The sequence below is a fragment of the Protopterus annectens genome, chromosome 9.part0 (genome assembly GCF_019279795.1).
Source record: "Protopterus annectens isolate FY-2018-M chromosome 9.part0, PAN1.0, whole genome shotgun sequence".
In the NCBI taxonomy this organism is placed as follows: domain Eukaryota; kingdom Metazoa; phylum Chordata; order Ceratodontiformes; family Protopteridae; genus Protopterus; species Protopterus annectens.
Genome location: NC_056743.1, coordinates 157,668,745 through 157,696,024, shown reverse-complemented (window position 1 = coordinate 157,696,024; position 27,280 = coordinate 157,668,745). Strand labels below are relative to the sequence as shown.

General features: G+C 37.8%; 1 protein-coding gene and 1 long non-coding RNA gene across 2 annotated transcripts in view; one reads left to right on the top strand and one right to left on the bottom strand.

Moving 5' to 3' along the window:
* The window catches only part of LOC122811102, a 33,742-nt gene extending 26,794 nt beyond the window's left edge, over positions 1-6,948 (bottom strand). Inside the window, exon 1 of the long non-coding RNA XR_006366204.1 lies at positions 6,878-6,948. This is a non-coding gene — a long non-coding RNA (uncharacterized LOC122811102). The remainder of the gene's footprint in view (positions 1-6,877) is intronic.
* LOC122811101 (high choriolytic enzyme 1-like) overlaps positions 1-27,280 on the top strand; it is a 154,085-nt gene that overhangs the window by 18,985 nt on the left and 107,820 nt on the right. Inside the window, exon 4 of the mRNA XM_044082678.1 lies at positions 10,053-10,208. Within this exon, the coding sequence (XP_043938613.1) occupies positions 10,053-10,208 (156 nt within the window). The remainder of the gene's footprint in view (positions 1-10,052; positions 10,209-27,280) is intronic.

Sequence of the window (27,280 nt, the reverse complement as noted above, 5' to 3'; positions counted from 1 at the left end):
AGGCACTCCAGCTGAGAATCGAACAGGAGAACCTTTTGCTGTGAGGCAACAATGCTACCGTTGTACCACTGCGGCTTCAAATGCCTGTGTAATACAATAAATTTGTTGTTTAAGTTCATAATCAAGGCTCTAGACATCTCTTCATATGAGAAGAATAATAAATAACATGCCAAGAAGATAATGTACTTCTAAAGTTATGGAAAAGAGAAAGTAGCCTATAGCCGCAGACTATGTTATACACTACTTCTCATACAAACAGGCACTAGGCAAAGAGCAATCAGATGATTCACGTTGGTCTCAAGGAGGATCGGTACTTTAAAATGTCACATCAATAAGAACACATTACTACTTTCTCTGATTATCTGTTTAACCCATTGCAGGGGATCCCCCAGGTTAGATGTTGTAACACAAAATAATATCAGCTATAAGTGTTCTAAATAATCCATGCATGTAGCTATTTTCCTTGCTTTGTAGCTCTAGCTATGGCTGAAAGGTATCTATGAAGACTAGTCAAATTAATTGGTTAATACTGACTTAATTAGTAAATGCCAGAAATAAATAATATATATCACACCTTTACTGAAAGAGACTAACTGAGCTGTGTAACAGACATCAATACAAACTGCACTGTGCCCTTTGAGAAGGGATGAATATGAGACAGAAAGAGAATAAGACAGGCAGAGTACAGGCTACTGTGGAATGAATCTCCGCCAGTTAGTACACAGGATTACGGCAACGAGCTGCCTCCTGTCATCACAGCCTTGAGTACTGCGTTTGATTTCTTCCCTTTCCATTTGCCTACTGTGTGACTCTAACCAAGTCACTTAAGCAGACACTGCTCCCGGGCTACTTGAAAAAGAGAGGCCTTGTCCAGTGGGCTTACTTGGTTTGTTAATAGGTAAAACAAGAAGATTTGACAACTGATGAAAATGTCCTTCACATTCCATTGTCTTCCTTTATTTCATGGAATAAGTGAGCATATAGAGATAAGAGATCATTTTGTGTTTGCTGACCCAGGAACTTTTTTGTTTTGCATGTTCAGTAATTTCTTCACTCTTAGGATTCTTGGACTCAATATCAGCTTACAAGGGGTTCCTTTTTTTCTTAGTAGGATTTCATTTTTTGTTTTCATCAGCCATAAAATAGTCAGTGGTGGGGAAGCTGTAGTTTCACAGCACAGGATGATCATACTGTGCAGATCAGATTATTTATATGAATTTTACCTTATCTTGCCATGGTCAGACACATTCATTGTGACCCAGATTGATCAGTGCAGTAATATGTGCACTTTTGATTAAATGGTAGGTGAAACTGTCACTTACTGTGGTCAAAACGAACTTCTGTTCTGTTTCAGCTGTCTAACCTCTGGGAATCTTCAAAAAATCCTGTCACCTCATACAGGAAGCACTGTCACCACTCAGTCCTAGCTCACATTCCCTCCATAACTCTCAGAATCCAAGGAATTTAGCAAGACCCAGTGCACTGGTCAAATAGACAAGCAGCTTTGTGCCAGAAGGTGATCAGGAGGACAAAGGAGTTAGGGTAACTTAGCCACTGTCATGTGATGGAGTGTGAAAATTAATTTTCCTCTTTGCAACCCAACACTTTATCCACCATTTTAGCCATGTCCTGTATCGTTAAACATTCATTAAACTCATTGCCTTAGTTTTTTTCCCTCCCTTAGTTTCATTATTTACAGAGAAAAGAATTAAATGAAGACTGATGACAAATTTCCATTCTACTAATTTACAGTGTGTGATCAAACATATGATCACCATTTGCTGTGACACTTGGCATTACAAGTGCCTACATTTCATTAGGGAGACGAGGGCTGACATACCGAAAAAAAAAAAAAACTTTGAAACAGCAGAAGAGCAAATAATGAACATCGATGTTCTCCTTTAAACATCTTTTTATTGCACAGACAAGCCCCTCCAAACCTGCAGCCCTGATGTGGGGGTGGGGGGTAAGCCCCCTCCCCCCACACACCCCAAACGTATATATACTAACCTTGAGATCATCATACCTTGGGAATATTCTGAGAAATAGCCATATCTGACTTAAAATATGTAAGTCTATTTTTTGGCCATTTAGACTCAGCTTTACAAAAAGTGGGTCCTGATATTTTAAATGGTAACTGTGGCATTTAATACACAATAGAGATCTTTGTGAACATTTTCACTCTCTGCCTCTTTCTCAGTGTTTCTGCTCACTCTTATTAATTACATTGGTGGTTATCATTAGTCACTGCTACCCTATAAGTATTTTACCCTCTATTACTGCATCCTACTTACCATGTAGTCCCTAGAGGCAAAAATATAGACATAGATTACTTCCTTCTACTATGAGGTTTAAGAGTTCTACTACTGTGCAGTTAAAGATAAAAATGAACCACCAACGTGGCAGCCAATAATTCCAGGAGAAGCTGAATTCTTGCACCAAAACAGTACTCTTTATTTGAACCACAAACGACAATGTTGAGCGCTTTCATCCATGTACAAAAGACTTCATCAGAACACTATACACAAAAACTCACTCCCTTATATACTAAAAAAAAACGCCATTTACACTAATTATTCAATTAATGTCTGGGCTGGCATTGAGTAATTGAATACCTCTCATTTCTATCCAGCCTACTACTTTACAAAAAACTTTTAAAATATCTACTATATATACACACAGTCAATATAAATATGAACACAATTCAATGATAATATTGCATTTAGACCCAAGTCTAATACATATAGCAATACTAACCATAACTAAACAAGACCCAAAACTGTGCAGTAGTAAAAGACATACTATATCCTTAACTTACATTTTATGCTATACAAACAGTATGCATTTGTGAACATTAAGCAGTAAGAATATCAGTACTATGCATCAAAATTCATATTTTGTATAGATTGTGACATAAAACATCTTAAAAACAATTATAATTGTAGTAAAAAAATATGTAAAATAAAATTGGACTAAAAAATTAAACACTATATAACCTATGTAACCTGAGAAGAACAAATGAAACAAATAATTAACAATGTGCCTTATCTAAACACACTACATATATGCATGTATTGTTTTATACTCTGACCAAGGGTTTAGTAGGAATCATTTCATTGAGTCCAGGGGATGTAGCTGCATTAAGTCTTATCTGCCACCTAATTTCCTTTTCACTCACAATTGCCTTAATATTTCCCCCTCTAGGATTAGGTGGTACCACTTCCAAGATGGCAAATTTGAAGCCAGTGCAATCTGAGCTGTTTATGAGGTGACGAGATAAGGCATTATTCGTATCATGTTTTTTTAATGCAATACATGTGTTCGTAGATTCTATTTTTAAAAAAGCGATTGGTTTTCCCAACATAATAATTCTTACACGTGTCACATATTGCTAGATATATTAAATGCTGAGACTGACAGTTTCCATGACAAAATCTCACCTTACTTCTTAAGTTATTATTTAAGGTGATAGAAAGTTCTTCAAATATGTATCTGCAATAATTACAGTGTCCACATTTTTTTGTACCCCCTTTGTGTATCTTCCCTTTTCTCTGATAACTAGATTTAACTTCAATTATTCTCTTCAAATTATTCCCCGTTTTATATACAAATTGGGGTCTATATGGTACTTTCTCCTTTATAGTAACGTCACTTGTCACTATGTTCCAATTGGACATAATACTGTGCAGTTAAGGCATGAGAAGTTCTCCCTGGTGTCTATTGTCCTCCCAAGTCCATGTTATGTGTAAGTGCTGTTAACGCATGACACATTCTGGTATCGAGTGTTTCCACTCCAATATCCATTATATTTATGTGGCATTAAAAGCACAAGAAGATTTGTCTGGTGTCTAGTGTCCCTCCAACTCATGTTATGTACATGTCTCATTAAGGCATGACAAGCTTTCCCAGGTGTGTCCAGGTGGCTAGTGTTTCCCTTGATTAAGGACAAGATGTTCTCCTTGGTGTCTAGGATCCCTGCCCAACCCATGTTCTGTGTAAGTGCCATTAAGGGATGATGTTCCTGTTTGGCTCACACTGCTGCCCTAAAAGGGCCTTGACTGGAGAGCAGAAGCTCATCATGATGCAGGGATACAGTGCCAGGAAATGTGGGCATGGCTATATAAAGAAGTGATAGCAACTCCTCCTGGCACTTGTGTGGGAGTGCTGACAGCAGAGAATAGCTGGCCCTTGTGGTGAAGCTAGTGCTCACATCACAAGCAGGAGTGAGGTTAGACCCCCCCCCCCCCAAAAAGTAAAAATGCTTTCATTGCTGGGATGTCAGTCGGAGGACAAAGCATCCTCATGGTTGTCTAGATGATCGCCCCCCTTCAATCAGTGTAGAGCCTCACAAAGGGGAGGGCTGATGGATGCCGGGCACAGGGCAAACACGGCACAAAAATAAATAAATAAACATGTCATTTATGTAAAGCTGCAAAAGAGCATCATTGTTGCCATCAATACCTTACACGTAGGAAGCACTGCATTGTGCCAGTAAAATCAACATAGGAGGCACTGCATTGTACTAGTAAAATCAACATAGGAGGCACTGCATTGTGCTAGTAAAATCAACATAGGAGGCACTGCATTGTGCCAGTAAAATCAACATAGGAGGCACTGCATTGTGCCAGTAAAATCAACATAGGAGGCACTGCATTGTGCCAGTAAAATCAACATAGGAGGCACTGCATTATGCCAGTAAAATCAACATAGGAGGCACTGCATTGTGCCAGTAAAATCAACATAGGAGGCACTGCATTGTGCCAGTAAAATCAGTAACACTCTGCCGAGCTCACATATTAGAAATGCATATCTATGGATAAACCAAAAATGCTGTTTGAATTGAATAAACATGCCACATATATCATCTAACCTGTATCCATGCTTATCCCTTCCATCACTGAACTACAACTCAACACAGCTTCATTCCCAGGGCAAATATTTCAAAGTTCTTAAGTGTCCTGTACCCAGGATTAACCACCAGTTTTTTGTTGTCTCATTCTAATGCACACAATTTAGCAGAGCAGAAAGGGAGAATGGCTAAATTAATATTAGCTAAGGTCTCATTCAGAGTTCAAAAATGAGTAAATAAACTTGAGACTGAGGTAGCTCATGCAGTGACAATGTGCATCTTTCTGATTCTTAAAAATGATTACACTTACAATGACTCGCAGTTAATAGATATAACAAATCAACCTCTCCTGCCAAAAACTACCTCAGACACCTAGAAATCACCAGCTATAACAATGTCTAAAAGTCCCTGTCATTAATTCCATAGAGACTACGCACTAAAAAACAATGATCTCAGTATGCATCAATTTTGTAAAATTATTTATTTGACCAATAAATTGCCTTGCTTTGAGAATAAATACAAATTAATATCACAACAACATGGCATATCAGGGATGTGGTTATCTTTAGGAGGGAGTGTGGTAAGGTCACCTATTTTCAATATTATATTAAGCACCTTATAAATAAAAAAAATAAGTTGTGTAGGATTGGTGTTGGAAATAAATTGGCACAAGTTTGGAGACACTATAAACTTTTTGTAAAGGGTCTACTACATGCAGTTGAGACACATTTGCTCACTGTCACTCACTTCAGGAAGTGCTTTAAGTTGTCTCTCATAACATTCACTATCCCTACCAGAATCCTGATCCTAACCTTAAAAACTCCTACCAAATGCTTAACCGTAAACCTCCCCATCCTTCCCTAAACCTTTCCCTAACACTAAAGTCCTAATACATAAACACAGAATCCCCTTCTCCTGCCTATTCTTGATCACTCCCTAAACCTAAAAGTCCCTTTCCCTGTCCTGTAAACGATCACTCCCTAAACTTAAAATCCCCATCACCCTCCCTAACTCTAAAGTCTCTATCATTCCCTAAACCTAAAATTCCCTTTCCCACTTCCTAAATCTAAACTCCAGATTGCTCCCCATACCTAAATCCCCTTCTCCCTACCAATCCATAATCAGTCCCAAAACCTTACATTCCCATCCTCTTCCCTAACCCTAAAGTCTCTATCATGCCCTAATTTTAAAATCCCTGTTCCCCCTCCCTAACCCTGTGCTACACTCCTCTTCTACCTCTCTAAACCTTACAGCACCCTCCTTGCTCCAGTTCCCCACTTACCTGGTCCACGGTGACACTTGCTTCAGTCCACCTCCTAACAAGTGGTGTGGCAACTGCATCTCTGAACTCACGTTTGAGTGCGAGCAGCTGGTCAGATGAGGTTACAGCCATTCAAGTCCCTGCCTATGAGATATTGGGGTTCGAGCAGCTGGGGTTTGAGTGGGTGTAGAACACCCTTTTATAAACAAGGTAAGAGAAGAGGTATGAAAACCTGCTAAATGGAAAGTGCTTCAATTGTATTAAAGTGTGAATCCTCAAAAGAAGGATTAATTCAGTGGAACCGAACACTAAACTAGTGATGAAATGCCGTAAAATGTCAATGGAAATATGAACAAACGTATCTTGGTCTTTGAGAAATTGTGAGCTGAATTTAACAGCATCATAAAGATCACAGTGAGCATTTAAAAGGGCACTGTAATACACAGAACAATAAAAGATTCAGTACGTATGTATTATCGCAACCGCACACTGTTAGCATTCGCGGCATTCTCAGCAACATTCCATTCTCAGTTAATTAACATGTTGCTGAGAATACTGTGGATGCTGACAGTGTGCGGTTGTCATAATACGTTAATACTTTTCACCCTCACATCTGTTGAAGCTTGCTCGTTGCATGTGTAGACAACGCATAGAAAAATATATAAAACAGTAACGTTTTTACTTCCCTACAATATTTATAAGATAATTAACACCATTTAGTCTTCCGTGGTATAAAAGAGAACGGCACATATTTTTAATAAGCCTACCTCTCCCGCCTGTGTATGCTGCCAAACACGCCAATCACAGAAGGGAAGCCCAATACACTGCAAACCTTAAAATATAAACTCTGTTATATGACTGTTATACAACCACGCACACCAACCACTGAACAGTGTGTGGCGTGTAACTTTCATGGTTGCTTAACTTCCTGATTGTAATACAAACAAACTTACTTGCTGTTAACACAGACGTTAAATTACACCTTATGCTAATTTCACACTCCTTTTCAGGGCAACTTAAGTATTAATGCAACCGCAAAAATGTGGTTGCGATAATACGTAAGTACCAAAGATTCTTTAATTACAAATATTAAAAAACTGAACCCAAATACTTTTTGTGGAGCAGGTTGTTTCATATACATAGACACCGGAGAGTTGAATTTGCATAAATAAATAAGTTGAAAAGATATCTGGTGCCCCGACCAGTTGCCACTTTATGGAGGCTCTAGTTGGCCTCAGGTACAGAGACATATGTGGTATATCTTGATTTTACTAAACCCTTTGAAATGGTCATTCATAACGTTTTGCCCCAAAATATAGAATCTTGGAATATATCCAATTATAGGCAGCTGGACTGGGAGACTGGGAAATAGAGTGTAGGAAGTGGCAAATATGATTAAATAACCAGTGCAGTTATTTGAAGCAGTAAATCTTAAAGTCATGCTAGTCAGTGCTAGTACCACCCTGATATATCTGTAGGAAATGAATGTACTTATTCTAAACATTAATATTATTGTAAATTACACCACTAATACTAAATTATTGCAATGCTTAAAGGTCAGATCTGGAGCAGAACAATGTCTCAATGCAAAATAGGATATGTATAAATGTTAATAGGAATAATGAAGTTATGTGCTTGCAAAGTCATTCTGTGAAATATAACAGATGCAATGGATAAGGTGGAGGAAGTACCCTGTCATAAAGATTTTCGGGTGTTGACCAATAACATGTCAATAGACATACAGGCAATATTTACAAACAGTTTTCTACTGTACTTTAAATTTGTAGAACAAGCGATTATAATGTACTTATAACAATATTTAATATACTAATTATGAGACAGCTACAATATGTGTAAACCATTTCAAATGTATATAAAATTAAACATGAAAAGGAGACTGTGTAGCTTTACAGAGAAAATTACAGCCTTCATAAATTTATAAAGCATCAAGAGGTCATGCTGTCTAAATCCACTTTCTTTGAGATATAAACATAAAAAATATATACTGTTGCTTATTAATGAAATAAGAAATTCTTAAGCTGAATGTTCTTTCAGCTATTTACATATACCTAGTCAAATAAGCTTAATTCAAATACTTTCTTAAGCAGATCCTAAACAATCAATCCATCAAAAGATGGATCCTGTTTATCCTTCTATCCATTTAAGCATACCTAACCTTCAACTTTTTCTTCCAACCAAAATTGTGAAGCATCTGCTATTACGACATATAGTTTCATTCCCTATGCTATGTAAATGAAAACTCCAGATGGAAATGGAATAAATACATGCTTTTCATCATGTATTAATTTCTTGCATAACACTGCCAGTGTTAAGTATTATTTTGGAATTTGTTATACCCCAAAATAACCACAATGGGAAGTACTATATTTATGCTGATTTGTTTTTTGGTCTGTCCTGTGACCACAATGCACTTTGTGTCTCCATAATATGTCACAGGCTACCAGCAATAAATCATATGAGGGTATGTGATGGTCAACAAAGACCATAGCCCTTGTATCAGCCTTTTTACCTCAAATAATCTGATGACCATGGCCACAGGAGAGGGGTCACATGATTCATACTCCGAACAGATTGAAGTATAAAATGTATACAAATCACTAAATATGACACTAAGTTTAAACTTGACCTCATGAGCATGTGGGCACTACGCCGGGAAAATGGACTTGGAAGGGACATTGCACATTCACCTCCCATAGGCAGCAATTGTGGAGGTTGCAAGGTTGCTGAGGGATAAGAGAGACTTAGGATAGTATGACACTGCATCAATATTCTCAGTCTCCTCACTGGCTCCAGACACAGGTCAGGTTAAGCCCAGGTGTGGCTAAGACTTGTATAATGGGCCTGGAGAATGAAGAGAGGAGCTGCTGGCAGCTGATACTGAGCTGTGGCAGGAGGAGAGAAAAAAGTTTAGCACGTCAGCCCATGCTTATCAAAGTCTTAGGCAATACTCACTTCAATCAGTAAAATGCCAGCTGAAAAATCTCTGGGAGGAAAGTCATTCCATCTGAACCCATGCAAGGATATCTTGTGCTTGGATCACATGCGAGTCATGCAATTACCCATCTGACCTTAGTGAATCTCAGCCAGTGGCATTTCTGGAAACATACCACGAGGTAAGGTATCAGAGAAACATTTTCTGTCCTGTTTTAGTTAATGGGCTTGTTTTTACCTTTCTGGCTAAGTCCATCATGCAGGAACTAAAGACAAAGAGGATTACAGATTACATCTTTAATATGGGTAATGTAACAAGAAAGTAAATTAATTGTGAAACAAGGATACTTCTGAATGTGAACAATACACTTTAAATAATTACAAAAACTGCTTGATGGGACTGAATGCACATTTTCTATGATACCGTTTGGGTGTTTGTCACCCTATCAACTTGTACATGGGGGTAGTCTCAACCTTTACCCCAACCAGGCTATACAACTTTGTTTTCTTTTCCCTCATGTACTTTATGTTTTTTCTATTCACCCCCTCATGTACGTTGTTGTATGCATCTGTTGCAATAGTAATTTATAACAACTTATTTGAATATTTGCTTTATGAATTCTTATATTCTGTACTCTTTCTTCAATTGCAATTACATATCTAATGTTTATACTGTTTTGAAATCAAACAGAGCCTAATTTCAACACTGAATTAGTACCTTACTCATATTATTGAATGCATTTTGAATTATGCATTTGATTTATTATCTTGTATTTATTATCCTGTGTTATTTGTATTGTATATCTTATAGTTCATGCTTTTGATCTTGTCTTTCAAGAGTGTATTAGATCAGTGTATTAAACTGGTATCAAATTTATTAGTTTAATTAATTAATTTGTTAACCAGTACATCTTCCTGTTAGCTAGATAACATGTGGATGGTGTAATATTATTAGGATATTGAAAACTATATACAATTTTATCTGTACAGAAGGAAATGAGTTTGAAGATGTGTCCATCATCTTTGGAGATATTGCTGTGTATAAAGGATTGGGAAATGCTCACAAGTGTCTTTTCAACACTTGTCGTTGGCCAAAGTCTAGAAATGGAAAAGTCTACATTCCATACCAACTTTCATCATCATTCAGTAAGAAACAAAGTTAATCTTATCAATTCTCTTTTAATTATAGACTATCATTCTTTAAAACCTTACTGTTTGTACTTTTGTTTCTTGTTTCATGTAAAAGTAAAATAAAAAGCAGTGATATAAGACAAAGCTAAAAGTGGATAAAAATAAAGTACATTAGAGAGAATTTGTTGTGTATGCTTAGAGTGTCCAGCACATTGGCATCATTATCTTACCTGCTAAGGCCTCGTAAAATCAACATGTAGAACTCTTCAAGTACAAATACTTAATCTGATAATATGGTTGCATTCCATTAGGTTGGTAACTTCTTCTGTAAAGTCGTTGCATAAAAAGTCAGGATTCTGCAGATGACCTTGTAGAACTGCAATGCAACAGTATTTTTATATTTCTGAAAATCTGAGTGGTGTGAGCTTGTAAATGACAACAGTGCAATAAAGTATTACATGTAATATAGCAATATTTCCCAGACTGGGTGGATATATGGAGGAAAGATCAGGGGAACCCTATGCAGTGCATCTTCATAGGAAAAGTACAAGATAAGGGGAGTAGGGCTAAGTGGCTTAAAACAAGAAGAAACAGCATGTAAAAGATACAAGGCATTATTATATGTGAAATGGCAATCTTGAACCATGCTCCAGGACTTCTAATGGTCAGCATTAAAAAATTAGACTAAATGGAGGATCTGTTTGGCCAGGAAAGGATGAAGTAGGGACTAAGATCAGTAGGAATAAAATGTACAGGGCAAGGAGACTAAAGGGACAATGGAGACATGACATAAAGGCCATAATAAAATGATGGTTAAAGAAAGAAGGAGGGGCACATAGAAGAAATTAGTTATGATAAGAGCAATGTAGGAAAAAAATAAAAAGGCTATGTGGCCAACTGCAGTGCCATAGGATGGGGAATAGAGCAGCAGCTATGGGTATCAATATTCAGGAGATGCCAAACATTTATAAAATGATTGACTGATTACAAGTTGTTAGTTAAGTGACCACAATCATGACCACTTAACAGACAGCCTGTAAACTATCTGTGAAACTTTCCTTTAGAAAGCAGAATATATATTCAGCAGACCTCTCAACCAATTGGGGACAAATTTCAACAGAATCAGGGACAAGTCCAGGAAAAATCAGGGACAATCAGGGACACTTTTAAAATATTAGTGTTATTAACTTGAAACATTGACAGAATCAGAGCATATGAATTAATACACATTTTCTGAAGTAAAAGAAGTTTATAACTCTCAATTATTGTCATTATTCATTGTGTAATTCACCACCTTTCCTCCAAACGTCACTAGTTTTAGGAGGGATTAAGAGGGACAGTTAAAATTTGAATCAAAATCATGGACGTCCCTGAAAATCAGGGACAGTTGAGAGGTATGATATTCAGACAGTTTATAAACTGTATATTATCAATCCCAGATAACTCATAGCTGTCAATAACACCCGATAAACTGTGTTTACTCTGGTGTTTGTAGTGCTTGCTACTTGTGCAGGCTGCCTTGAGTATACCATGCCTACAACACATCAAAGGGAGACTGCCCATAGTGCTGTTGCAGAAATGAAACTTAACAGCATTTTGAATTTGTGGCATTTAGTGTTGTGATTAAGAAGCTTAAATGGGAGAAAACACCTTTAACTAAATAAAGAAAGCCGTACTCAATTAATAAATAATTTGCACAGGTTAAGAGATTTTTATCCTATTTAAGATTTCTGCAGGTTTGAGCTCCAGGCAACAGCTGTTCAGCCTACCATTACAAAGATGTCTCAGACGTCATCGGCATGAGAGCTAGAGGCATGACTGAGTCACTGGCAGATTGTAACCTATCATCATAAATATTGCAAGGTTTTTGAGTCTTATGACCATTTATTACTTGCCAGTACCCTCCTTCAGGCTGTACGTCCTGCTGCTTATCATGCAGGGGACGTTTATTACAGAGGTTTGGGAGGTATTGAGTTATAAACCTATTCTTTCACTACGATTCATTTATATGGTGGTGAAGATTTATGTCTGAGGTTCTAGTACTGATGGAGATATTTGTCAAGCAGAAATACAGGAGGTCCAAGACAACTGGATCTTTAATAAGACAGTAGGTGAGATAGAGATTTCCCCTGAAAAGTCTACAAGATACTGAAGAAAGGGATAATTATTACCTTTTACATTTTTACTCTTAAAATTTGACAGTTTACAAGCTATCATTAAGTAACTGACATCATAGCTGATTACAGTCAGCAGGGGACACCAAATGAAGTGCTGCCCAGTGACCTAATGTCACTGCTACAGCTCTGGCCATATGGATAAAGGGAAGAAGACTGCATAACCAGAAATGGAAGAAGCTAGAATAAACAACCACATAAAAAACAAGAAAGTGACAGAGATTGAAAAGAAAATAGCAGAAACGTAGTAATTCTGATGGGAATTTTGGAAAGCACTACTATAGAGACTGAAAGACAGGAGTAAGGCTGCAGGCATAAAAAAGAAAAAGAAAAAGTAAAGATGGTGATAAAGGGACTAGAAAATGAAGGAGAAGAAAAAGATAATGCCAGAATAACCACACATAAGTATGACAGGAGGCAGCTTGAGGAAGATTACAATGGAGATAAGGAAAACCGATAGAAAAGGAATGGGATACATTAGACAAACCAGTCAGCAAGACGGAAAAATGGAGAGCAGTTAAAGAAATCAAAGTGAGAAAGCAACCAAAATATGTCTGAGCACAGAATTCTAAAAAAATAGGACAGAACCTAGAAAGGGAACTGGTTATGGCTTGTAGAATAAGAATAGTGAAAGAGAAATTCCCAAATTCAGTGCAGCAGAATTAGATAGTTTTGATTCTGAAAGGGGAAGCAGAGTAATAGAAATGGAGGAATGAGGCCCAGATCCAAATTGACATCTGCAGGAAGATATATGCAAACATCCTCATCAAGAAGCTTGACAGAAGTCTGACAAAATACATTCAGAAGAACAGCACGGATGTCAAGGAGGAAGGGATCCTGATGGACAGCTGGTGGCATTTGTTAAGTTTATGGGGATTCAAGACAAGAAGGGAGCTAATCATGCTGGAATAATGCATTTGATATCATAAAGACATTCAAATTCATGAGTTAAACATTTAAACTCAGTATATTGGAAACATGGGGCTTAGCAGAGGTACAAGAAATGCATGATGAGCCATCAGCTTGAACAATGTTTGACAGCATGTATAAAATCACTATCAAAATCTAGAGAGGGACAAGGCAGGGGATGCCCACAATCTCCAATTCTATTCATCATTGCAATGGAAATGATGGCTATCGAACGGAGAGACGCTCTGGAAGAAGACAGGAGAAATACTCGTAGGAAGTATGGGGAAGTAAGAAAGTAGCTGTTCTATTCTACAGTCTGAAAAAAATTGTGATGATAAGGACACTGGATGCAAAACACTGCCTGGTGCAACTGGTGACTTCAATGTAATAGGAAGCTACCAGAAGGACCTGCATGGGTGGAACTAACTGTAATGAGGTGGGCCTATATCACACACTTAAATAAATAAAATGGTGTGCAAGGATGGAGAACATATGAAGGGAGAAAGTATAGTGAAATATAAACCAGAGACTGCATAGGTTAAGAGATAACAAATGATTTATTTAAGGACTTAATAAAAAGTAAGTATAGTGATTTAAAAGCTATATGCTTAAATTAGTAAAACATGGTGCAGGGACAGAAAATAGGTAAGGAGAGAAAGTATTGTGAAAGACAAGCCAAAGAATGTATATTATGACAGAACAAATGATTTATGTATAAAAATAAGGACAAAAAAGTAAGGGATGTGACTTAGAAACTTTGTACTTATATTAGTAAAATGTGGTGTTCTGGATTTATTGGATATGCATAGATAGCTTTATTTTGTCTTATTGTTTAGAGAAAATATGAATAAATGTAGCAAAACAATGTATCACTTTATAGTATTGACACTAAAATGTAGCACATTTTTATTACAGTCTACTGGCATAAAATCTATGCATTTATATGTGTTACCTGGGGCCCATCTCAATACCAAAAGACTGCCAAATTCCGGTAATCACGGCCACACAGGTAGAAACCGCTCTCTCCAAAGCTAAGAATACAGCATCCATGGGACCAGAAGACAGCCCGGGCTGTGCACTATATGAACTACAAAATGAACTGGCACCTCACCTACGTGCCATGTTTAATCATAGCCTCACCTCAGGCTTTGTGCCCACTGAGTGGTGCACAGCTGCAGTTATCCCACTCTACAAGGGGGGATCCACCTTGGATCCCAGGAACTACCATCCCAACAGTCTGACGAGCCTGATCTGCAAGGGCATGGAACGCATTATCATGGAACTTATAAACCAAGACATTGGCAATCTTCAAACACTGGACCCCACCCAGTCTGGGTTCATGAAGGGCCGACCTTCAAACACTGGACCCCACCCAGTCTGGGTTCGTGAAGGGCTGATCTTGTCTCTTGAACCTGATTGACTTCTTCAAGTCAATCTCCAGAGCTGTGGACGAAGGTAAGGTGGTCCACACAGCCTATCTGGACCTTGCCAAGGCCTTCGACACCATCCCCCACTCTGGAATCATAGATAAACTTACTAAGTTGGGCATAAATCCCTATGACACTTGATGGGTTGCCAACTGGCTTACTGACAGAACCCAGACTGTAAAAGTAGTCAACTCCAAATCCAGCTACAGACAAGTGACAAGTGGAGTACCTCAGGGTTCAGTCCTGGGACCGGTCTTGTTTGGCATCTGCTTCTCTGAAGTACAGACCAACACCAAGGGACTCTGGCTAACAAAGTTCGCAGATGACTGCAAACTGAGAGCCATTATTGAATCCCCAAATGATGTAGATATTCTACAAAAGGGCCTTACAGAAACAGATGCTTGGTGCCAGAGCCATGGGCTCAAGCTTAATGCCCTGTGGGAAAAAACATGTACCCATGAATTACCACATAGATGGCAGTACACTAAACACTGAAAGTGTGATGAGAGACTTGTGGACAGTGGTCTCATCTTTGATAACCACATCGTCACAAGAGTCAGGAAATCCTTCTTAGTGGCACACCTCATCACTAAGGGTTTTTTATCCAGAATAAAAGGAGGTCATTGTCCCATTGTACTCATCCTTCCTTAGACCCATTATAGAGTATAATGCCCCATTTGGTATATACCTCATAACACATCTGCTACAGCTGGAAAGGCCGCAGAAATACCTCACTAAAAGAATCACAGGCCTAAAGCAGATGCCCTATGCTGACCATCTAAAAAAACTCCAGCTATACTCTGTGGCATATCGTCTACTCAGAGGCGCTCTCTGCTTAACATACAAGGCCATGTCAAACCCTGAGCTGATGGACATGCTCCACTTAAAGAAATCCCAATCCCTCAGAGCCACATGCTCCAGGGATGTAAACCTTATCATCACAATGAACAAAACATGCTGGAGGGATAGATTCCAGACCCAGAGACTCCCCATACTCTGGAATAGACTGCCCATACATGTCAAGCAGAGCACCTCCTTGGCCTTCTTCAAAAGGAACCTTTATGATTGGATGGGAGATAGGAAATTTATCCCAGGGATCATGTCAGTCATCCTGCTAGACAGGGGTCCAGGGAAGTAAATATTGTGGGAAGAAATATCCAGGGAATTGTTATGGCTAGGCTTGTATAGGCCCTAGGGCTGATAGCCTAGTACCAACCTATGAACCTATGAACCTATGGGGCATGAATGCCTCTCTTCCTAAAGTCAGATGTCCAGAAACATGGGAAGAAAGCATCTCGAGAATGCCTTGTCATTTACCCTAGTGAGGAGGGTGAGCATGTATTGGTGTTGGATGAAATCCTATAAGATGCCATTGATCTTTCCCAGGCTAAGATTTAAAATAGCCTAAATTTCCATATCTGGTCAACAGGACCAATGTTCTATATTGGTTAAAAAATTAAAAGTAAAATACAATAAAAAGCTTACTTGCTGTTTTGTTAGGAGAAGAATATTAGAGCTAATTGCATCACATTTATGGAGAATAGGCTTGACACTGTGTGTCACTGTAATTCATAACAAAGATGACCGGGCAAACTATGAATAGCATTTCTGTTAACTTTTAGCAGCACTCGGTACTGGAAACTACAGTAAAAAAGGAGTTTTCAGTTAGGAGAATAAGAAAGTTAGCTTCAAGTCTGAAGAAGTCTCAATGGAATCTTCTTAGGGTGTGATAACAGATGAAAGCTCTTACTTTGGTTTTAATAAATGCTTAAAAGAGCTCCAGCATGCAATTGTTCTCTCCATTCAGTGCATTGTCTTGGTTGATTTTGTGCTTTTAGTTGGCTTGATGAAGTGTATTTTTAAAGATGAGCAAACAACAGTTTATTACAGAGCTATAGAAATTGCTAGGTAATGACTACCACTTTTCACCATACAATTGTGCTGTTTTGCTAATTTGTGTAATTTGTTATAGTGGTACACTGTATTTTTCTTTTCATTCTTGATGATATGCAACATAAAATATCACTATTCCATTAGTAAGAGTAGGGCTAAACCATCTGTTACTATAAACTACTCCATTAGTAAGAGTAGGGCTAAACCATCTGTTACTATAAACTACTCCATTAGTAATACTAGGGCTAAACCATCTGTTACTATAAAGTGCAAAGTAAAATACAACTCTAGCAAGGGACTCCTACTGGGGATGTAAGATCAGTGTTTATCAGGATGTAACAGTGATATGTTGCTAACAATTAATGCCCCATCTTTTTATATAGAGTACTACAAAGACAAAAATGATTTTTGGAATGATTTTAAAATATCATGTGTTACTTCCCATAATTTACAAAGCCAAATACAACAGTTCCGGTTTTGAATCCTCCCCTCACTCTTCATTGGGTATGCCGGATATTACTAGTTACTCCAGAATACCATCATATTGCAAACAATATGTGTCTTCCCTACTGGGTATCACAGAATAGCTCTCACTATCACAAATAATTCTGCATTATTTTGCCATTGCACAGTGGTGAAAATGTTTCTTCTCCGTTCTGTGTAATAGTTCAGCTTTCTGTTAATAGACTAAGACAATATAACACATTAGCACAGTTAGGTAATCTTATGGAAGTATGGAAGTAATGGATTTATGTTGTGCTACTAACATCACTTTTCAGTTCTATAACACAATAGTGATACCATTTGCTACACAAAACAAAACAATTGCACATTATAAATAGACTTAGGATGAGCAGAAATTAATTTCTCTTATCTTGAAGCTCACATTTTTTTGAAAATTCACCTGAAACTCAATTTCTTGAAAATGCACCTGAAAACTTAATTTCTTTAGCAGCTTCGTAGTTGGGGTAGATGATTCAAGCTTGTTTCCTGTAACTAAGGTACAGAGTTTGAGCCTGAGGAAATTACTAACCACCTGCTACCTCTAACTAGGGCAAAACACACACACACACACACACACACACACACACACACACACACACACACACACACACACACACACACCACTGAATCTGTCCCCTTACTAGCCCTTTTTTCTACCCATAACTTGCAAAACCCCACTTGCTTGCATGCAAGTACAGCTGCCACACCACAGGAACAGTTGAGCCAACATTCCTCATCTCCCGATGTCAACAAATGTAGCTTTCATTTAAATGGCAATATTCTCTGCCAACAAGATGTGCATTCAACAAGGTATATTGCAGGCATGCATATATGTACAGTGTGTGTGTGTGTGTGAGTGTGTGTGTGTGAGTGTGTGTGTGTGTGTGTGTGTGTGTGTGTGTGTGTGTGTGTGTGTGTGTGTGAGTGTGTGTGCATGTGTGCGTGCGTGTGTATGTATCATAGCTGTCACTTGTTCCTGATTTCACACAATATCCCTGGTTTTTCTCATATGTACAGTCTCTTCCTTTTTTTTTGCCCAACCATTGAGAACTGCAGTCCCTAGATAACAACATTTTCAGTTTTTGAGTTCAGACTTCATTTCCTTCAGACATCATGCTAATGCAAAGCCTGTTATTCTAGCAATTTTCCTAGTTTATAACATCAGTATTTAAAATCAGTCACTGTGCCATTGCCCCTCATTAGTATATGCGCAACTTGAAATAGGGCCTAGCTTAGGTAAATGTTTTCTTTATTTAAAAAAGTTGATGTGAAACTCGGTGCAGCTAGACAAAGAAACTATAGCAATCCCATCCTATTTTCCATGCAGTGTGTAACTTGTATACATAACATGACCTGGCTAAACAGCAACAGAAGTAATCTCCATGAGAATGTCTGACCTAAACAGCATGAGAAGAAATCTCCATGTGAAGACAAGCCAACAGCTCAGCAGTGTTGATTTGGGGACTTTTAGTTTTATTTTTGGAGCCACACTGACAGGACAAGTAGGTCATTTAGTCTCTAACTACACAGTTCATTCTGACCACACTGCAAATCGGCAATACAATATCTTATTGTGAGTGACATCATTCTGATCTAGACAGACTGACAGTGCAGATTTTACTGCTGTGTTCGTGTTTGTACTACTGTAAAAAAAATTACATTGCATCTGTACAGCCGAGTCCAGCACCTACCTCAATTTAATAACTTTTACTTGTAAAAAGTCAAGTGAGACTGTCCAAGCCGAGTGTCCGTCTTCTTTCTTCCTCCTCTTCTCTGTGACTCTCTGATTCAAGCTAGCAGCAAGGCAAAGGGCAGAACAAGCAAGCCGAAAAAAAAAAAATAACAAAGATAAGGAAGGAAGTAAGGAACGTCAAGTTAGTCAACCACTCAACTAACAACTTCCAGTTAGTCAACCACTCAACTAACTACTTTCACCAACGATAATCCGGCTCTGTCCATAGCACTAGCAGTAGCACAAGAAAGTAAATCCAAGTGCAGACTACTACTGATTGTTTCTCACTCTCTTTTTTGAGAAGAGGGTGAGATCCAATCAGTAGCAATCCAGCCGTCCATGTCATGTACGTGACTGCGGACGTGGCAGTCTGAACCCCTTTCTTCTTACTGTGCGGTTAAAAATCGCATAGACGTCTGGGCATCACACTGATGCATTTTCTCATATCCGGACTGCCTGCAAAGCAGTCTAGAGTTGCAGAAATGGACTTGTTCACTAATTTAAATAAATAAATACCCGGAACCCGATGAGCATGTGCAGTTCGAGTTCCGGGACATTGCAAGCTGGTCAAGAAACAAAATAATTTATGATTGTACATTTTTATACATGTTTTATTTTTTTATTCAAGAATCTTTTTTGCTGGGAGGGCTGCAGTCCTGCAGTCCGATGGTATGAGCCGCCACTGGTTTGAGATTGCTGTGTAAACTGTCAATGCAGTAGGGAGTGGATTTTGGTCCTGAGTGTTGTATGCTGTTTAGTGGTGGTCCATTGTTTAGTTTTCCACAGTGTTATCAGTTTTCTTTGAAAATGTATAATCTGGCTCTCTTCACTATAACTTCTGCCATGACTTCAGTGGATAATGCAAAGGTAGAGGGATTATTAGTTAGGCAGGCAGGGGTTCACATCCATGATGGTCTAGCTTGTAGCATGCATGTAAGAGCTTCCATGCACAGTGACTGATGAATTTTAATTCCCTCCCCATTGGTTGGTATGTTATCTTGGGTTTACTATGGTAGGGTTGAAGTGGGTTCGGTCAAACCCACTTAGTCAAAGTCCAGAGGCCCAACAGCGACAATGTCATACCCGACAATGTTAAAATATGAATCTCACCGCATCTCAACCCATGTTAAAGCCTGTTTTGAGGTTGAAGATGAGTTGTATTTTGACAATGTCGGAATTTGACACTGTTTTTGCCAATGTAGAACTTCGATTTCATCATTCGATGGGGTCCAGTTCTGCCATACCATAGTAAACCGTTGTCTTCCAATGTTCAATTTTCATGTTTATAATATTTCTCTGAAAAGTGTGTGTTCAGATCTCTGCTGTGTCTGTTCTTTTGTGGCTTCACTTGCTATGCCCTGGTCTACAGAATTTCTTTGATAAAAGACAGGGCTTTGAACCCAGGTAACTGCATTTGTAATGTCCTGCTCTCATGTTTTCCTTCTTCTGAAATGTGTTTTTCAGTTACCTTACCTATCAGTGCTTCTGTGGCACCATTCAACAGACTAAATGTTTGAAAAATGACAGGGATTTGACCCTAGGAAGGTTTATTGTTGTTGTTGTCTTGTTATCACATGTTCCATTCCCCTGAAATATGTTTCTCAGTTGCCTTATCTACTGGGGTCAGTTCCAGTTACGCGTTTTTCTCTTTTTGTACTGTCATGAATTCATTTTCCCTGAAAGTAAACAACACTATATTAGGTTGCACACTATACTGAGTCATTCTGCAAGGGAGGTTGGCAATTTCTAATCTAATATATTTCTGGATTCTTCTGCCATTGTTAAGCTAGGAAATTGGGAGACGATGGTTCTTATCCTGTATCCAATCTGTTCATTCCATTCTTGTTCACCTTGTGTTGTACATTCTGCTATCTTCACCTTTTCATCTCAGTCTATATATACTCCCATTTCCAAACTATGCTATGGTCAAAATACAAAGTGATACACCACACACATGCCAGGAACGAGCATATAATGCAAAGTCACTTCTTTGCCATCATTCTAACTTCTTTGGTGGATCAGTATACTTATGCAATGATTTTCATTGTGTTGTTACAACTGTTTGTGGTTTTCAAATACCCTGGGGCTATATGTGTTTCATAACTTTTCTTTTTGCATAATGCCACATTCCCACATATGTGTTCCATGAACCTTACATTTTACTTGTTGCAGTTGTTCTCTTTACTAATGCATTAGTATAAAACATTTAAATGTGGAGTTATGAGTTCCATTCCCTTGCAAGCTATTTTTATTAGTTTATTAATCCAGTTGCACACTTGCACTCTGCCTTCTGCAGTGGATTCCCTTGCCAGTAAACTGTGGATATACTGGCATGTGGACCGAGTAGTTGGATTAAATCCCTCAGGGTAGCATATATTTATTTTTCATGACATTCATGGTTTAGTACTGGTTAACTGACACTCCAGTGTTGTTGGATCTTCTACAGGTTGTTACATCACATTATTTTATTATATCTTACCTCTTATGTTTATACTTCACATTCTCCAAAACTTCAACGTGGCACCTTCCTCTGTCTACATTTCCTTGAAGTGTTTTCCTTGTAGAGTTTTTAGCACGTTTATGTTGTCCATCTCTGTGAATTCTGTAATTATACTGAACCTTTACTCCAGCATTAGTATTTTCCTTCCTATTGCACATTTTTGTATGTATGTATCTGTTGCTGTTGATCACAACATTTTACTACTGTGTGCACACATTCACTTTCACTACTGGGTTATACGTAAGCATCATCGTGTTCCTATCAGCAGACCAAAGATGCATGTTTTCGAATGTGTCTTGGTCAAACTGACAAAACTGAAATGGCAAAATATCGAAGTGGCATGTAAGCGAATTCTTTCCCTGGGAAAGAATTTGCTTGGCCGCTTCGGTACTTTGCCGTTTTCAGCACTGTAGTGTGGTCTCGGAGTTGGTATATTTAAGTAGGGGGGGTGTGGGGTCACAGTCCCCCACATTAGGGGTGTGGGGGGCAAAGCTCCCCACTTAATCTCATGCTTTAATGTGCTTTTTTTTTTTTGTTGGAACAGTGATCTTTTTTCCCTTGGAAAAAAATCGCTGTTCTGACAGTTCGGTTTTGTAAGCTTTCACTTACATGGGGTCAATTAATCACCGTTCGCTTACCTAAGCATTCGGTGATCTAATATAGACCCGCATCATCAATGTTCACCTCAGCTGTTTGTATTTCAATATTGCCACAAGGTGGCGTACTACAATCTAGTTGCAGATTTGTGCTGTGATCATAATGAGATGCTTCTCATCATGTAGACTGGCTTGTCTGCATGTGCATCTGATTAATTTTAATGCTCGTCATGCTAAGAATGTAAATTCTGCTGGCTTGGTCATGATGTGGCTATGATGTTAATGAATCCCTTGATTATTGTTTCAAGGTGAGTGCATAACAGTAATGAAGTGGACAGTTAAATATTTCTCTCCTTTATTGGACCTATATTCAATATATAATTGCTCATTTTATTTCTGCTGTTATTCATGTTTGAGGCCATTATTTGTTTTTCAAGTCAACTATGAGCAATCCCTTTGTTTGCTGAAAGCCTAGCAAAGCAAAATGAAACAAGGAAGTTGGAACTTAGGTTTGAATTCTCTTTCCTATGAAATAATTTGAAAGGATTCCTGAGAATGAACGAGGTCCAATGAATGTCATCATAGTGTCATGTGATTGCCACATAGGGTTTGTTCCAGTTCATAAAGTGAAATTAGCTGCCAATGACTTATACAACATTCCTAAGGGTGAATTAAGTTTGACCGTTTGAAAGTTTTAACACACTACAGCACTTAGTTTCCAGTTTTCTGTCTGCTTAATTTATTAATGAGCCACAGTTATATTTAATTGGAGTATCAACTATACAGCGTTTGAGTCAGTCCCCAAAAAAGCCATTCTCCATTTGAGTTTTCCAGTCATTGAACATTAGGATTGACAGAGACCTTACTTGAATTTGTATGATATGGTATGCCTCCCTGCAATTGGTTGGTACTTTTAACAGCAACTTCTTACTTTATTTGCTAAGTTCAAATGTTAAAACCAGTATTTCATGGTCATTCATAATGATTTAATAGTTGTTAAATTTTATAAGAAAGAATAAAAATAAAAAGAGAAAAAGGGGAAACATTCAATAATTATTAGACATGAATTTTGGTTGCAGTACTGTTAATGGATTAATAAAAATTACAGCTGGTAAAGTCTGACAAACAGGCTACTTTGTGAGGCAGCCTAGTAACTAGTTGCTATGTGGCCTTGGCCCCCCCCCCCCTTTTCATTTTCTCAAATACTTTTCTAGGCCACTCCAAGATGCAGAATATGTGAGCGAGCTGTTTACAATGCTGCTCATAGTCAATGGGCAGTTTAATGAGGGGGAGTAGTGGATATGTCACTTGGCTGGAATGGACAGTTTAATGAGGGGGAGTAGTGGATATGTCACTTGGCTGGAAGAAAACAGGCTGGACCAGTCAACAGGGCCTTCAGATAACTGAAATATTATGCTGTTCAGATTTCTGCAGTTTGCTGATGTGATATATTTTGATCTTTTCCATGAAAAATGCTTAATTTATTAATAAAATGGAAAATTCTGATTTCCTCTATGAGTTCGTACTGTTTTTTATTAAATAATGGTTGCAACATGTTGATGAATCCTGTGCATTTTGTTTGGGAAGCAGGAAGATGGACAAAGAAACTGATTGTCTTGTGTCTTTCGGCTTTTCCTGGTTAGGGGTCGCCACAGCGGAACTCCGGTCCGCTAATGATTGGTAGTGGATTTTTACGTACCGGGTTACCAGCCCTGACACACAACCTTCAACGAATGCATGCCCCATTCACGTATGCCTCCACACAGAAGATGCTCTAGCTGGGAATCGAATAGGACAATGTCTTAATATGAGGCGACAATGCTACCGCAGCACCACCACCAAAGAAACTGATAAACCTTCAAAATTCTGTTATTCTAACATAGTTGTATGTATGACATTAGAATCAACCATGCAGAATAGCATTCACCTTACTTAAAACATGTCAGACAATACCTGCACTATGTATACCCTGCATATGTTGTTACAATCTTATTTGTCATGAATTCTCAGTTTTTAATATTTGTGTTCCTCTTCTCATGTACTATGTAGCCATTGCTGAGCCTGCAATGTGACATTTTTCAACAGTGCTCTATCCTGCTTAACAAACAAGCATAAATAATAAAAACTTTTCATACACTTAAAGGATTCTAAAGCAAGGCTTTTAAATAATTGTAAAGGAGTCTTAAATAAAGTTAATCGCTTATAGAGACAAAAAAATAAAAACATATTTCTACACCAGCATAGATACAATAGAAAACAGTGATACTGATTCCAGTCCAATTAACTTATGTCATCTATTTCCCTATTATTTCAAACAACTAATGTCTGACAGTTAGTGCAGAGAATCAAAGCTGAGTTGTTAATCAGCAGCTTCTTGTAGTCCTTGGCCTCCAGCTGCTTGCTATGTGATTATGAGCAAGTTACAAAGCCAAACAGTGCCTGGGACAATTGGGCTAGCTTTGGAATGCATGCCTTTCAACCATGTAGATATATATATATGTATATATATATATATATATATATATATATATATATATATATATATATATATTTAAATATTTAAACAATCCAAAGGAGAAAAGTGCCAAAATAAAACCAAAAAACCTGCAAAACAGGCACACTCTGGAAGGACCACAACCAAGACCAGAAAGCCAGGAAATACATTTCAGTATCCGAATAATGTGCACACTAAAACATATACATAAATGCTTAATGAATCACCACATTTTCGTCACCATAAGAACTTCATCAGATAAAAAAAATGTGTATGTATATATATATATATATATATATATATATATATATATATATATATATATATATATATATATATATATATATATATATATATATATATATGTGTGTGTGTGTGTGTGTGTGTGTATACAATAAACCTAAACCAAGTATTTGAAATACTTATCCATCTAAAATAACATTCAAAAAACCTTATACATATAACATTAAAAAACATTGAAAAACATTAAAAAAATCATTCACATTCTTAGAAGTTAAAATCAATGTAAATAACATTTCTAAAATATAAAATATGTATGATATTCTAAAATCCATGAGACACTTCCTAAGCAATATCCCCATCTACTGGTCCTAATTCATATCACACTAGACCTACAGTCCTTAAATAAACCTTAAACAAATTAATGGTGTAACTGGCTGGTGAATTGTTTGTATTGGTGGTTTAAATACTTAGGGAGAGTATAAAAAGGCTGTTTTTAATTGCATCCTTTACATCTGATGAAGTCCTTATGGTGATGAAAACTCGGTAATTCAGTAAGCATTTATGTGTATGTTTTAGTGTGTACTTTATTTGGATATTAAAACTTGTTTCCTGGCTTTCCGATCTTGGCTGTGCACAACGGATTGCTGCCAAGGTATCAAAAATATACTTAAAAAAAATCAACACACCAACTGATCACAAAAGGAAAACAAATGCTTTCCTTTTGTGATCACTTAAAAAGCAACTAACACAATTTCACTGAATAATGGTCATGTTAGTAAAAGTATTTTTTTTTACGTTAAGGTGCACAGTTGGGTTTAGGGAGAGAGCTATGGTTAGCACACATTAATAAGGATGGCAAGGGGGGATATGATAATATCACACACTACCTTGCTAAGAGATGCTAAGCCTAACCCTGCCCCTAGTTAAAATCCTGCATATTGTCTTATGAAATACCCTCTCCCTAAAACTAGCACAAAACAAGACACACACATATATATTTCAGACACATCACACATGCACGATACTAAATCTATTCCCTCTACTTGCCCTTACTCTAACTCACAAATACTCACATTTATACTCCCACCTTAATGCCAACACTATCAGTACATCCGAACATTCCAGCATTTAAACAAAATCCCACTTACTGTAGTCCCAAATATGCAATTGTCATCCTTTTGAGATATGAAGCACTCAATAAAGTGCTTTTGATCTATTTTTACAGCAGAATACTGTTGAAAAAATGGCTATTCAACAGAATTACACACACACACACACACACACACATATATATATATATATATATATATATATATATATATATATATATATATATATACACACACACACACACACACACTATATATATATATATATATATATATATATATATATATATATATATATATATATATCAAAAGATAAAAAACAAAGGCAGTTAGCTAGACGAGGAATATCTACTATGAAAAGCTAGATTTACTGTTCTTTTTGGGTGTATCACAGGAGTAAACTCAGAATGCACAAGCTAATGAGAAGATGGAATTTAAAAAACAAAGACATGCATATTCTTCTGTGTCTGCAGAATTAGTGGTCAGGCTATATAAATAAGGAGACCAAGAAGAAGAAGGCAGATGGGTAGAAACAGGCACGGTACAGGCACAGAGACAGCTAACACATTCTGGCAGATGTATTTGGCAGATAAAGATCGATCAGCATACTAATCAGGTAAGTACACCTTCCCTGGGAATCAGAAAGGTTACCACCAGTATCAAAAAGCACTTATCATTTGCAATGGCCATTTGTATTTCAGAGAAAGCCCTACTTCAGTATTTCTACATGATCTGAAGAAGCACCATGGCTGACTGTCCCTCTGGCTTACTACAAATGTTAATGAGACATTCCAGAGAGCAGCATATAATAATAAGTCATGTGGTCTCCCCAAGAAATAACTGTGGTAAGAGATTTACAGAGAAAATCATTTCATAGAAACAGTTGGCTGTGTAAGTTAGCATCACCAACCAGGTTCATTAACAAAGTGAAAAGCTCATGTTCATTCATTACTTTCAGTGGGAGAGATTATGTTAAGAGGTAAGTGCTGAGGAGCTTAGCTAAGAGAAAGTGCAACGCATGTGTATGTTTGCATGGCCACATGTATGCCTGTAGATGTATGTTTGTTGTCAGGTGAGTGTATGTTTGTGTGTGTGTGTGTGTGTGTGTGTGTGTGTGTGTGTGTGTGTGTGTGTGTGTGTGTGTGTGTATACGTGTGTGTGTCTGTGATGGGGGTTCCATACCTCATTTCTTTGAAACAGCCACCAAGGCCATTGATGAGGGGAAGGTGGTCCACACAGCCTACCTGGACCTCGCAAAAGCCTTCGATACAATACCCCACTCGGGCATTATAGATAAGCTCACCAGCTTAAATATAACCCGCTATGTCACTAGATGGATTGCAAACTGGCTCAAGGACAAAACCCACATGGTTAGAATTGCTGGAGCCATGTCAGACTCCAAACCAGTTACAAGTGGTGTCCCACAAGGCTCAGTCCTGGGACCTCTCTTGTTCGGTATATATTTCTCGGAGGTACAGGCCAACACGGAAGGACTGTGGCTGACCA